Here is a 14342-nt window from a genome sequence, read left to right as displayed (position 1 = left end):
CATAATAAGCTACTGGTAACTTTATATTAAATTCTATATGAAGCAGAAAACCAAATTTCAATTATTCAAAACGAAAAAGTGGCACGCTAGTGCGAGTGACTCCGTTTTTCTTTTTCCCTCGCTCACTTTTCCTTTGCTTTTAAACAATATATCTGTGTGTCAGGTTCAATTTATCATTGCTTTAAATTGCTTTGTCCACTGTAATTTCATTTTTATAGGTTGAAAATTAAGCATGTTTTTATGTAATGAAACGTCAAAAACTTTGAGTTTTATTTACAATTTAATTTATGTAAGTTTAAATATTAGCTTTTTAATCACAGTTGTTTTTTTACTAAACAACTTTCTTTATAAAGTAACTAGGTTTAAAATTAAAAAATATATTTTCATCATAAGTTTTTGTTTATTAGGTACAATGTAAACTTATTTTCTCTAAAATTTATAACTATTGCTTTTTTTAACTTTTCAGCCCAACCAATATAATTTAGATTTTGTACAAAATTATTTTAAAACTTTATTATGTTATATTAATAATATTTTAATTTACAAAAATACAACGACGTTTCACCCAAAATTGGGATCTTCAGGTCTGAAAAGTAAAAATAAATGATGATGATGGATAACTATATAATAAAAATAATAAAATATAATAATCAATCTATTCAATAAAAAGTGTGAATCTATTGATATAATCATATTCATAAAATTCTAATTTATAAAAATCAATACTCTAATTTAACATTATTTTAAAGTAAGCAAAAATAAAAATCACAAATAATCAAAGTTCTCAAACTAAATTAATTAAATTAATAATTAAAACTGTCCACTGTCCTGGACAAGACATTAAACTGTGGCGTATTATGCGATAACCGAAAAGTTTTTCGTGCACCAGGTCTATGAACCAAACTTATTGGCGCTTTTTTAGTCGTTCAATAAACAATCTATAATCTTGTCTTTTAATCGATAAGTAAAAAAAAAACACTTACAAACAAAAAGCAAATAAAAACTCAGGTTTTTCAAAAACAGCTGATTGCTTTAAAAAGGTAAATCGTTTTTTACTATACCGCCAAACTTGTTGAAAGATGTAACAGTGACTCGTGAATGATAATCTTTTAAGCATACATTTTTTGTGTTCTGTCCAACAAACTTTCTGTATGACGTATAGTCTGCAAACTTTGTACCAGAAAATACCAAGGCTTTCACAGTAACTTAAAACTGTAGAAAGTTAACGAATAAACATTTAAGTAAAAGGTAATGAATTAATTGCTACATTACTAACTAGAAAACGTTTATAATTCAAGTATGAAATATCGTTTGTTTTCGAATAAATTTGTAAATAGTACATGAATTATACATATTTTGTGTTTACTTTAAGTTTACGTTTTTAAGTTAAGTTATCTTTCTCTAGAAACGAATAAATGTTTTGAAACTTTACTTTAAAGATTTACATTTGTTTTTTAAATGTTTTATAATGAACTGTGACTTTTACTATATCCATCTTAAAAATAAGTTACGTGCTTGTATTGTTGTTTAAGCTGTATATTACCTGACTTTATTGTAGTTTTCAGATAAAATTTGGTATTTAAATAAATAATAAAAGTTGCGTACTACATTTATGTTCAAAAAAAAAAAACTTTACAAGCAAACTTAATTACCTTTAATAAAATAATACTTATTTTATTATTGCGTAACAGCTTAAAAATATGTTATTTGTGTAGATAATAAACATGTGTGTTTTTTACTATTACAGTTACTAGTTTTTTATCCAATAAAGTATTGCATTTCAAGTTTTACATTAATTTCAATTTTATAACAAACTTTTGAGAAAGACTTTATTTTAAAATGCCTTTTTGTTTTTAGTTAGGTTTGTAAGTATCAATTATAATTCATTTAAAACTAACGAAAAAACACATATTTCTTTAAAGTCAATGTGTTCTAACACTGTGTACAAAAGTTACAACTTAGAGTATATCTTTCTAACTTTAAGTACATGTATGAAAAACTTAAATGCTGAGCCAAAATGGTAGCTTTTGGTTAGATAAATACCATTTAAAAAATATGTAAAGTTGAACTAAAACAAATATATAAAGTTTTAAATGTTATATTCAAACTAACTTTTGTAAGTATCAAAATGATGTTTTGAAGTTTAAAATAATTTTTTAAATGCAACTTAATTTTATTTAGAATTTAATTTACTTAATATTATTAATTTAATTTACTTAATGTATAAGTTTATTAAATTGTTGTTTTAAAAACCAACCAAATTACTTTTGTCGTAAACGAGGAAACAATATACGTAAATGAAATGAGAACAAATTACTTAAAGTCTAAAGACAACAAAATTAGTTATAAAAACTGTATTATTTAGTCATTGTCTTTATTCTTCTATCTAAAATATATTCAAAATAAATTTTATATCAAAGACAGCAACGAAGTTCATACCTCGTGCAAATTTTTAATACTGTAACTAAACATTTGAAATAATTTAAAACAAAAATCAATTTTACAAAACAACAACTTCCATTACGTGTTTAACATGTCTGTTTAAATTAATATATGTTACAGTCATTTTTTCATGTTTCCAAAACTTAATTTTGTTTTCCTAACACTTAACAAGTTTTAACCGTTTTTTTTACAAAAATAAAGAATTATAGTTTTTTTCTTTAGCTTGTAAGCCAAGATGGTATTTATGAAAACAATTCTAAAATATGTTTAAATAATTTAGTTAGTCTATTTAGTCGCAGTTAGTTTATTTTTATTAAAATTTTTATGAAAATTCTGAGATTGTTAAAAAATGTCAAAGCATCATAGTTTTTTCAAATATAACCTAATTTTTTTCTCAAACATAAAGTGGAACATTAAGCTAATAACACTGTAAATACCATACATACTGTACTTAGCATACAATTTGTAATATTGTATATGTTTATAAAATGTTGATCATAAAATGAACATTTTATTTTTAGTTTTTAGTAGCAACTACACATAACATGTCAAAGCAAACAAATGAACTTAATGGGAAATAAACAAGTGCTTGTGAGCAAACAATAAACACATGTATTAAATACAATATTTTCTGGCACATAATACATATAAACAGCTTAAATTTAATTATTTTTAACTGTATAATTAACAATTGTACATTAAAATGATCTTTTACATTCTCGCTTGCGTAGCTCTTGTGGCAGGTAAGTTTTTCAAAACTGTTTGAATATTACTACTAAGTTTCAAATAAATCTAAAATGTATCTTCATTTATATACTTATTTAGCTCTAAATAACAAGTTTTTGTCGAAAACTAGATTTAATTTTTACATTTCAACTGTTCTTAAGATAAAAAGCTAAAATATTTTAATTTAACCTAGAGTATCTATAATTTCAAAAGATTTAAACTTTTGTTTTTTAATTGTTTGAATTATATAACTTATTATAAGGCAGTATAAAATGGTTCTCAATCGAAATTTGTTTATATTTGTTTTAAAGTTCTGAGATCAAGTATTTGCTGACTAAATTCAAAAAGTTTTAACATTTCAACTTGATGAAAAAAATCTTAAAGTTTTATTATTGACATTATACAGAACTATGTCTTTTAAAAATTAAATTTCAAAGTTAGTTTACTTAAATCCACAAGGTTTAGATTTACGCATACGAAAACATTATCTTAAAACTTTGTAAAAAAATTCAATATTTTTTCCTCTCAGCTGACTCAGCAGTCCACCTAAAGGACGCCGACTTCCAGCAATCCAGAATCGTCGGGGGGCAACAGGCCTCAGAAGGGGAATTCCCGTGGCAGGTGTCCCTGCAACAGTACGGTCGCCACTTCTGCGGAGGATCCCTCATCTCAACCAAATACGTCATGACAGCCGCTCACTGCGAAATGTAAAATTTCTACTTATATTTATGTAATGATTAATTTTAATTTCAGCATTGCCTTTTTCAGTACGAAACTGAGCGTTTCTAAAAAAATCTTTTGTACAAACTTTCTTGTTTATAACACAACTAATACTTTTGATAAAAATCGCAAAATACTTTAAAGGTATTTTGTTAAAGCCGTCATAAAAACGTTTTTTAATATATTAAAGATTTGAATACTAGTAAACTACTTTAAATATTTTTATATTTTTGAAAAATAAATACAAACTAAGATCTGAAAAGCTTGTAATTTTCAACCTACTGCATCAACAGCTACCCAACCACCGTTGCCATGGGATCGGTCGACTACCGCTCCCCCGAACAACTCATCTCCAGCATCAAGTTCACCGCCCACCCCATGCACAACAGCGCCACCTTCGACTACGACTTCGCCGTCATCACCTTGGAGATGGAGGCTTCTCTCACCGGTAACGTAGCAACCATCAACCTCCCCGTGCAAGGAGCCGAGTACTCCGGGTACGCCATCGCCTCCGGCTGGGGATACGACACCCAATTCGGTTTGTGACGTCATAACTAAAATTTTAAGCGTAAGTATTTTAAATTACGTACTTTACTTACTTTGTTCTTTAAAATTACTCCAAGTTAGCTTCAAAATCTACGTCAAGTTTATAAAACATTCAGTTATTTTTTTACGCCAACGTCAATACAGATAAAATAGATTAATAAATTTAGTTACAAATATAAACCTAATATTTCTGTGAGAAAAATCTTTTGGGGCACTGATAAGTTTACGAGATGTTATAGTTACTTTCTTTGAGTAAAATTTTCTTACCTTTCTGAATGATAGCTCACAATTAACTAAATTTAAATCCACAGTCCAATCCACTCCAATCATGATGCAGAAGGGCTCATTCCCGCTCGTCTCAGCACCCGATTGCCAGGAAATCTGGAACGGAGTTGTCACCATCACCAACAGGATGCAGTGCGTCGGAGGAGACGCTCTCGTATCAGTCTGCTCCGTTAGTTTCGCTGTGATTCAAACACTTTTGTAAATAAATGCTGGTACAGCAATGTGAAAAAAATAATTATAAGAAAACGCTCTGAAATAAGCTTTTTGTGTTTCTCTGCTTGAACCCGGATTGAAAACTCTAGTTGTTGATCTTAAAACTAAAAGTGTACATAAGTAATAAATATATTAGAAATAAGATTAAATAAATTAGAAAACTGTTAAGCACTCGACTCTGATTACTTATGTAAAAAAAATGACAAAAATAAGCTAATCTCGGTAGTTTTGAAATATATCTTTACTTTTTTTAAATAATCATTTAAATAAACATTTAATTTTTCAGGGAGACTCTGGCGGTCCACTTGTTGTCTTGGAAAACGGACAATGGACCCTCTTGGGAGCCGCCTCATGGGCCCACAGCAGATGCAGCCCATCATACCCCGGAGCTTACTCCAAGATCTCAGCCGTCAGAACTTGGGTCGACTCTGTTATCGCTTAAAATGATTAAATAAAATATTTTAATGTGTACACTTGCTTGTTATTTATTGTATATGTAGCTTAATGTGTTTTTTATTCTTTTGCATATGCTACTGCGGTATGTTACAAGAAGCTTATAATCTGTATCAAATAGTTTTAAGCTATTAATTTTACTTAATTTCAAAAAAGATATTGGTTACGAAAACTATTAAAGTTCGTAAAATGATAGAACAAAAATTTACATCAAATTAGAAAACTTCGGTAAATTTTAGCATTAAGTTATTTAAAAGTTAATAAAACCCAACTAATTTCTAACTTAGAAATACACCAATCAAAAAATAATTTAAGTATGTATATTATACAGAATCTTAACTTTAGATGATTAAAGTAATTTTTAATAATAATGTTTATTGAACGAAAAAAATAAATCCGCTTAAAATATTTGGTCCTCGGACCTGGCGCAAGAAAAAACCACTTTGAGTCGGTTATTGAGTCGTACACCACTTGGATACCTTTTAACGTGTTGTCCAGGACAACAAATTTTTTAAGTAAAAGTATTTGAACAAATTAATTAAAAAAGTCGAACTAATAAGCTTTAATAGTTAATTTGTTAACTTTTGGAGTTGTTTACCCGGTATGAGTTATAAGAAACTAATTTCATCAAGTTTTAAGATCAAATAGATTTCCTTAAAACTAATTTTTGCTTTTTCACTTAAATTTAAGATTGTGCTTTTGATCTAAACTCTATGTAATCTATGTATGAAAAAAAGTTACTTATGCAAAAGATACTGTGAAAAACTAAAGTAACTTTAAGAATTACATGAACAAAAGGTTAGTGTCTTAATGTAGCATTTTAAATTTAGTAAATTATGTAATACATATTGAAAAAAGAATACTTTAACGTTAGAAGGGTGTTATTGTTGTTATTATTATGTTATAAGTTGTTTACTTCCATTCAACAAAGCTTTGTGAGAATCGACTATAATCACTAGAATTATTGTTGCAATCCCCACCATCCACAAACTGGGACTAAAGCAGATCTTCTTTTTTTTAATATCCTAATAACTTAATGCTTTTAAAAATATCAATGGTAACTTATAGTTGAAGTCTAGTTTTTTTTTTATTGTTTAAAAATATTAATATGTTCTAATGAATAATTAAACAACGGTAAATAAACAGCTTCGGGTTTGTTGGTTTTCAATGTAGTCAACTTTGGTATAGGATAAGTGTAGATAATACAGGAAGGATCTGGTCAATTACTAATATTTTAGTTACAAAGATTATATTTAACAAACATATTACAAAGATTATTTTTTTTTAGTATACGTTTACAAAATTAAAGCGGCCCGCGAAAGCCTATGTCTAATAAACCTTATGCACATTATGTGCAAAAAGTTACCATATGTTTAGAAGTTGCTTAGTACTAATATAGAACATTAAATAAAGAACACAAAACTAATGGATTTTGTGAAGAAAAATATGAAACATATACTGTAGTGATCTACCGTGATTTTTTTTTAATGGATCCGGTAGATCACTCATACGATGTTGTTTTATCAAAATAAGTATGATTATACCAGTTAAAAAAATTTTATTCGATCCAATTAGGGACAAAATATGCCAATAAAAGTGAATGCTGTAAATTTACTTTTGGAATTTTCATTAGACATCTATATAAGTTATACAGCAAAAAGGAAGTATTTTCTAATTGATTTTCAAATTTATGGTATAAAACAGTTAGCTTTGAAAGTATATATTATACTAAATATTTGTTTATGCTAAGTGTTTACTCAAGCCTATTCAGAGAAACTTTTATTCCAGTTTTTTCTTTAACATGTTTGTTCTACTTCTACTATAAACTTTTTTCTTCCTGTTTTAAACTTTTTACAAGAATCTTAGTAAAAAGCGGCGAACCTAGTAGACTACTTGGTAAAATAAAGTGTGTTTACATCAGGGTTTTTAAAAAACTATTCATAAGGACCACTTTAAAGAAATTAAAAAAACCTATGACCCCTCCAACAGAGTTTCTCAAAAACTACGATTAAATACGCCTAAGACCTTTCTTTGGTCTTCAACAACACCACCAGAATGTCTAGTGTAAGTTTCAAATTATGGCCTTGTGGCTCCCCCTAATACAGCTTATGGCCTGATCAATTTCAAAAATGTTTCCATGCTATCTAGTATAAGTATCAAAACTATCCTTAAATGCTCCTAAGATCTTTTTTTTGCTCTTCATCAACAACTCCTAAGTATATAATGTACGTTTCAAACTATTGCCTCTACCCCTGTAGTCCCCCCTTCTTTTGTTGCTTTTGGCCCCAAAATTTCTGAATTAGTCTACTTTGGAAAACCCTAGCTTATGTAAACTTTTAAGATTATCACTAAGTTAATTCTTAACTTTTAAAATTGAATAAATTAATTAGTTAATGAAGTTAAGGTTTTTTTTTACTACGCACCATTGTTTAGAACTAATTCATACACCACTAAGTCTTAACAAAAAACGTGTTTACTCATAAAAATCATCATGTCAGATTTTTTTCAGAAACTGCCCTAACAAACATACTAGTGTTAGGGTAGATATCAATGACTGCTAATTTATTCCAAAAATACATTTAACTTAGAGCTTAGTTGTTTTACTTTAAAAGTCTGTAAGAGAAATGTTTATATGGAATGATTAAATTGATGCATTTTCTAGCGTCTTATTACAATAACTTCTTTACTGGCAACTTCTCTGGTCAGTCTTCTTCACCAACAGATCATTGCGATTTGGAAATGTTAAAAAAGTTTTTGCAGTCGGCTTAGTTTTAAATAGATATACTATAAAAAATTAATTAAAAATTTTCATTTAGTTTTCTCATTGAATCCAAGTTGATAACTGTAGCTGTTACGTTTTTTAAGTAAAATTGTACCAACACGATCATTTACTACATACTTTTGAGATTATAAATAACAGATCTTTTTAACCAGTGTGTTATACAAAATCTTAAAATTTTTAGTTTACTGTAAGTGTTTATAAACTATAAATTGCGTTGCGACTAAAGTTTTTCTTCTAGGCGGGCAGCTTGTTTTAATATTTAAAATCAAGCCTCTTACTTTAATTATTGAATTTATATATCTCATCAAAAAGTTCATATTTTCAATTTCAGGTGATTTCTGACATAGTTCTAAAATAATACGAACTGGTTACGAGAAATTATAAAACATAAAAACTTAATTGTTTACAAATAATTGTTGATTAATTCAAAGTCAGTTCAGTTTCTAACTATAATTCAATATTTTAGATACGCCACATTTTTTTTATTTAAAACAACAATTTATCACACCAAATGTAAATGACAAGATATAGACAAAAACAAAACTAGAGAGTTTACCAGGAACTTTTTTTTAAACTTTATATTTAAACTGGTGTGATGCTGTCCAAATTTAAAAACATTTGTGAAATTAATGTGGAAATTTAAACACTAAAACGTTTCTTTTAATAAATCATATGTACTTCAAAACTTTTAAAAACAAAAACGACTAAAAACACACAAATATTTACACTTGTAAGTAGTTAAAAAAATACGTAAAAACAAGTTTGAAATGTATGCGCAAAAATAAAACTAAAGTCGTGCTTTTTTGGTAAAAGTCAATAAAAGTGCGGTTCAAACAAAATGACAATTAAAATTTTTTATTGTCAGAAACGTCACGAAAAAACGTGTTCAACATTCAAAACTTTCACCCCATCACGGCGGTCATGCCACCGGAGGCGTACGAGACCGAGCTGTCGTCGAAGTCCACCACCTGCGACGACTGCTTGTAGTTCAGGAAGGTGAAGTCGAACTTTTCGATCTTCCCCCCCTCACTACTCACCTTCCCTCCGACCACCTCGTTGGCGGCGTCCATCATCACCGCGATCGAGTGGCGCCCGCATATCGTGTTCTTGTACTCCCGCAGGTACCTGCTGAACCGCTCCCCCTCCATCGACTCGATGGCCTTCATGCCCATGCCGTCGAGCGCCTCGATGCTCTCGTGGATCTTGACGTACGAGTCGTCGTAGTGCGTGTACCCGAACCGCTCCCCCCAGTGGCAGAAGTCGCTTGAGACGACGAAGAAGTTGTCCTTGTCGGCAAAGTACTCGCTCATCAGCTTGCCGTACACCTTCTCCTGCGACCTGTTCAGGCTGCCTACGAGCACGGGGACTATCGTGACTTCCTCCAAGTTGTCTTGGAACTGCTTGGCGATGAAGGGCAGCTGCATCTCGACGGAGTGCTCCTCCTCATCGACCCGCATGGACATGGTGGAGAACAGCCCCGTTTCCTTCAGCTCCTTCACCGTCTGCTCGTCCACGTTCAGATCGCCCAACGGCGTTTCGTAAACCTGTTGGAGAAAATGTATTAGTTTTCTTCTAAGTTTGACTATCTAAAACAAAAAAAGTCTAAGGTGCTTTCAATGGTAGTATAGAAACTTACACTAGTTATTCTCGAGTTGCAGATAAGGGGCAAAAAAAGGTCTTAGATGTTTTTTATGGTAGTTTATGAGTAATCTTGTTGAAGGGAGCCATTTGCAAAAAAGTTAGGGAAACCCTTATCTAAAACCAGTTATCTACACAGTTAATTATTCATGACTATTTAACTCCACAGAGGTTAGTGCTCAAGAAAGCTAGTTATTATTATTAAATGCTTTGATTTTAAGTATAAAGCAAACATAACATTAAACTATTTAAAACTGTAGTGTTAAGTACAATTGAACAAAAGAACACTTGAAGTATACAATGTTACTCAGCACCAAATGTGAGGTCGTAAAATGTTTCCCAAAAAAAAAGAAAAAAAATTATTAATCAGCTTCCTAGAATTATTAATAAGTTAATGATAAAATAGACGCGTTGTTTGTATAATTTTTATAAAGTGCTTCACATTTAGTAAATAAGCAAATAGACTTATACTTAGTATAAAACAAACAATGATTATACATGTTTCAGAGCTGATTCATAAAAATGTTCGATACTTTAGTGATGTTTTGAAAAAAAATCTTTATTAACCATAAGCATAATTGCATAAGTATTGAATATGTAGTTAAAAGTAGGGAAAGGATCATATCATTAATACGTATAAATTATTACAGTTATTTTCTATATTAGACCATCTTACTCGTGTAAAAAGTAAAAATGCATCGAATCTGAAATACATGTAAAAATGGTATTTGATTTATAGCAAATTATAATAATACGTAAAACATAGTGATATAAAAAATAACATAAACAAGTTTTATCAAAATTCAAAATCATGAACCAACAGTGGCGGGCGAGAGCACGCAGTTGTCAAAGTGCACGTGATGAGAAGGTCCCATGATGAAGATCCTCTTGATGCCGCTCCTCGGGTCGATCTTCTTGTACGCGTGGGCCGCGCACGACCCGCAGTAGTAGTAACCGGCGTGGGGGGCGATGATGGCCTTCAGGTTGGGATCCACTTCGACCTGGGCTGCATCCATCCAGGACTGGAGCTTCCTGCTCAACCTGCTTGCCGACGACTCGTACCAGCTTCCTGCGTGCGTGGCTCTTCTGATCGTCATCTTCTTGTTGCTTTTTATGATGTGAATTTAAATTAACCTAAATGCGAATCGTTTTATTTACTGTTAGAATATTTTATAACAAAAAAACAGTTTTATAGCTACATAATTTTCTAGCAATAAAATTTCCTATGACTTAAAATAAAGTATATTCAAAAACAATATTGTGATCGTTTTAAATTCATAAAAGATTTTGAAACAAAACTAAGAAAAACTATATAAGAGTTTGTTTGGATATTTTAGTTATTAAAGATCTGTTATATTAAAGATTATATACAGTAGTTATGCAACTACTGTATATAATAACTGGTTAATAACATTAGCCACAACTTTTGGATAAAGATAATTACACAAAAACTATTGTCCACAACTCTTATAAATAAACAAAAGTCTATTCTTCTTCGTCTTCTTTATCCCAATCTTTCACGTCTCCTTTGGGCATGAAATCATCCTGCAAAACTTTCCAACCAACTTTTTTGGAGTCCTCATCTTTGTCCACAACGCCCCCTTCAACAATGTCGCTGAAGTTTTTCTTCAGCACTTTTTCCCTTATCTTGTCTCTTTGGCCTTCCGTTTTGCACTTTTTAAGCTCTTTGTTCATGCCCTTCCTGTGCTTTTCGATCTGCCTGTAAAGGTGGGTGACTCCCTTGGTTGCGATTCTTCTCAACCTCATCTCCTGGTCTTTCTTCAGCGGATCCGGCTTTACGCGAGCCATCTCGTGGAACTTCCTCTTGATCTTCTTCCTCTTGGCCCGCTCCTTCAGCTCGGCCCTGCGCTCCTGCTCGGAGTCATCCTGCTTCTTGACCTTGCACAGCAGCATGAACTGGCCGTCGGGAACTTTTGGTTTCTTCCTGAACACCTTCTGCATGGCCTCGGCCCACGACGAGCAGTCGTTGTCGATTGTCATCGTTTCTTGCATGTGACCTTGCATGTTGAAGCAGTATTTTTTAGTTATAGTAAATCTAAAAAAAAATTATTTTAAAAATGCAACAATTCAGAACACTTTTATGTGAAGTTTTTTAAATTACTCAACCTATAAAATATCTTGGTTCTAAAAACTTTAAATGTATGAGAAGTTAAATTAAAGTTGAAGAATAAAGGTATTTACTATTTATCAAATTTAAGTTGAAAAGGGGTTATACTTGTTTAAAGTCTTTACTAACAGCTTCATATAAACAGGGTTGCCACTGGTTTTTGGCATACTCTTTTTAACTTAATCTTATTTTCAATTTGTATGTTAATATTACTATACTTTTATCATTAACTTATTAGGTTTACATTTATAACAGATTAGATTTGATGTTTCACAGTCTTTAAATCTATTTTATATAGCTTATAGCATATAATGAAACCTTTACGCTACAGACAGTATTAAACTTCGTTCAGGAGTAGTATTCTAGTAGATCAATATAATAGTTAAGATATAAGAGGTATTTTGAACAGTTTTTAAAAGGCCTAATTTATTTTATGTTGCAAATAAAAAATATTAATCACTTCAGTTTTTTTTTCTGAATAACAATATAGTGATTAAAAATGTTAAACTTTAAATATTACTTTGATAACTACAATATTCTTTTGATTATGCATCACCTGATACAACCTTAAACTAAACCGGAGGTGTATTAAGCAAACCTGAGTTTATAAGAAAATAATATAAAAATATGAGCAATAATTTAAAAAAAAAAACTCACTTTAATCAAGCTTAATTATCTAAAACACTAATTTAATAAAAAAATAGGCAACAAAAATAATTTTTTCAGAACATTTAGCAAAAACATACAATAAAATTTAATTAAATATAAAAAATTAACTCAAGCAAATTAATATTCCTTTATATTGTAGTTAACTTTAAAAAATGCAGAAAAATCAATAATAGTTATATTAAAATTCAAACTAATAAATTCAAAGAGGATAATCATATTCCAAAAAGCCACAATTGTAGCAATTTATAAAAAATTCAATAAATTTAGTTAAAATTTAAGGATTACATTACTTACTATTATATCAGGATAAAAATAGAATTCATTTTAATACTTATTTCATTACAGAAAAAAAAACTTGATTAACTTATTAATTCAGCCTCTTTTGTTATTTTTTGCTATCATAGCTTCAATTTTCTCTATTATATTTAAGGCCATAGGCAGTCCATCTTGTTTTTTTACAAAAATATTGTGTATTTCCATCTAACCTACCAGATACTTTTTAATGTTTAACAAATTTTTTAGTTCTGATTTTAGAGTAGTTATAGTTTTAAGATATAAGAGAGACCCAAAAGTTTGTGAGACCCAAAAAAAATCCATAAAAGATGCATACTAAAAAGGCAAAATGAGACTTTTAACTAAAATCTTTCTTTTAATTCATTTCAAAAATTATCTTTTTAAAACTTTTACAGTCTGTTTTTAATATACTGAAAAACACAAAGTTTTCTTGTTTAGTGGCAGTTTTAGAAAAAACCTAAATAGAAAAAAAGGAAGTTATGGTTATATAAAAAAATTTATATATTTATAATATTTTAAATCCAACAACTCAAACTTTAATTTCTATTTAGGTATATTTCTTTAAAACTTTGATTCTTATGCTAAAAAAATGTATACACTTATACTACAGATTACATAAACTTTTAACAAAATCATCTATAAATTTTGAAAGTTTACCAATTTTTAAAAATTCTAAAAAAAAAGGACTTCTAGTTCATACTCAAAATTTTCATACCACCTCATATCAATTTTTGTAACCTGCTTTGGCTTTGTTATAATAATCAAGAAAACTAGAAAATAACTACAAACAATAATAAACAATTATAATGAACAAAAAAAACATAAAATATATGTTACTGAAGTCACCTGCATTAAACCATATCAAGTTATGCTAAAACTTGAAATTTATTAGAGACAAGTAAAATAAACAGTAAAAAAAGGTTAAAAACCAACTTATATTTGTTTTTAAAACAAACCCACCACAGCATAACCTAAAACTCTTTAAATTTTAAATTGTAATAGGATAATCTAAATTTAATTATTATAACCACTGTTCTCAAAAGTTTTTCAAAAAATTTCTCCAGGTTTTCAACGGTTTTTTTGTTCATTTTTAGAATAAAATTAAGGTGTCTTGAATAGTATAAAAATATCAAAGATATACTGAAATGGTACTTTAAATGTGTTCTATAATAAATAAAGTTCCAAATGATACAAAAATCCCATTTAGAAAAAAAAAGGAAACTATGGTAAACAAAAAAAAAATCAATATATTTATAATATTTTAATCCCAACAGTTCAAACTTTAAATTGCATTAAAGCTAATTAATTTGCAATATTTCTTAAAATTTTGATTCTTATGCTAAAAAATGTAAACACTCATACTACAGAATATAAAAAACTTTCGACAAAACCATCTATACATATAGAAAGTTTACTTATTTTTTAAATTCTAAAAAAGGGACTTCT

The 14342-nt window shown here is 29.3% G+C and overlaps 3 protein-coding genes across 3 annotated transcripts; 1 reads left to right on the top strand and 2 right to left on the bottom strand.

Moving 5' to 3' along the window:
* The first annotated feature begins 3145 nt into the window (after positions 1-3145).
* On the top strand, positions 3146-5374 carry LOC145836855 (chymotrypsinogen A-like). Its single transcript, XM_082944627.1, has 5 exons — positions 3146-3185; positions 3698-3875; positions 4182-4426; positions 4746-4888; positions 5219-5374. Exons 1-5 carry the CDS (start codon positions 3146-3148, stop codon positions 5372-5374), a joined length of 762 nt encoding a protein of 253 aa, XP_082800753.1.
* A 3260-nt stretch (positions 5375-8634) lies between these two features.
* Positions 8635-10935, bottom strand: LOC145835360 (protein MEMO1-like). The gene is made up of 2 exons (XM_082942921.1): positions 10627-10935; positions 8635-9711 (listed from the first exon to the last, which is right to left on the bottom strand). Exons 1-2 carry the CDS (start codon positions 10900-10902, stop codon positions 9070-9072), a joined length of 918 nt encoding a protein of 305 aa, XP_082799047.1. The 5' UTR covers positions 10903-10935; the 3' UTR covers positions 8635-9069.
* Positions 10936-10939: 4 nt separating this feature from the next.
* On the bottom strand, positions 10940-11856 carry LOC145835362 (RRP15-like protein). The gene has a single exon (XM_082942922.1). The coding sequence runs from the start codon at positions 11828-11830 to the stop codon at positions 11291-11293; it is 540 nt and encodes a 179-aa protein (XP_082799048.1). The 5' UTR covers positions 11831-11856; the 3' UTR covers positions 10940-11290.
* Positions 11857-14342: the final 2486 nt, after the last annotated feature.

The sequence above is a fragment of the Thalia democratica genome, chromosome 5 (genome assembly GCF_965202585.1).
Source record: "Thalia democratica chromosome 5, ktThaDemo2.hap1.1, whole genome shotgun sequence".
NCBI lineage: Eukaryota > Metazoa > Chordata > Thaliacea > Salpida > Salpidae > Thalia > Thalia democratica.
The sequence above is the reverse complement of the archived record's forward strand: the minus strand, read 5'-3'. Positions and strand labels throughout refer to the sequence as shown.

What these genes read in the sequence shown, in the direction of transcription:
- LOC145836855 (XM_082944627.1), top strand. Translation starts at nt 3,146, where the DNA reads ATGATCTTTTACATTCTCGCTTGCGTAGCTCTTGTGGCAG. An exon ending in TTGCGTAGCTCTTGTGGCAG is followed by an intron (nt 3,186 to 3,697) that starts GTAAGTTTTTCA and finishes TTTTCCTCTCAG; the next exon opens with CTGACTCAGCAGTCCACCTA. An exon ending in ACAGCCGCTCACTGCGAAAT is followed by an intron (nt 3,876 to 4,181) that starts GTAAAATTTCTA and finishes CTGCATCAACAG; the next exon opens with CTACCCAACCACCGTTGCCA.
- LOC145835360 (XM_082942921.1), bottom strand. Translation starts at nt 10,902, where the DNA reads ATGACGATCAGAAGAGCCACGCACGCAGGAAGCTGGTACGAGTCGTCG. An exon ending in GCGTGCTCTCGCCCGCCACT is followed by an intron (nt 9,712 to 10,626) that starts GTTGGTTCATGA and finishes TTTCTCCAACAG; the next exon opens with GTTTACGAAACGCCGTTGGG.
- LOC145835362 (XM_082942922.1), bottom strand. Translation starts at nt 11,830, where the DNA reads ATGCAAGGTCACATGCAAGAAACGATGACAATCGACAACGACTGCTCG.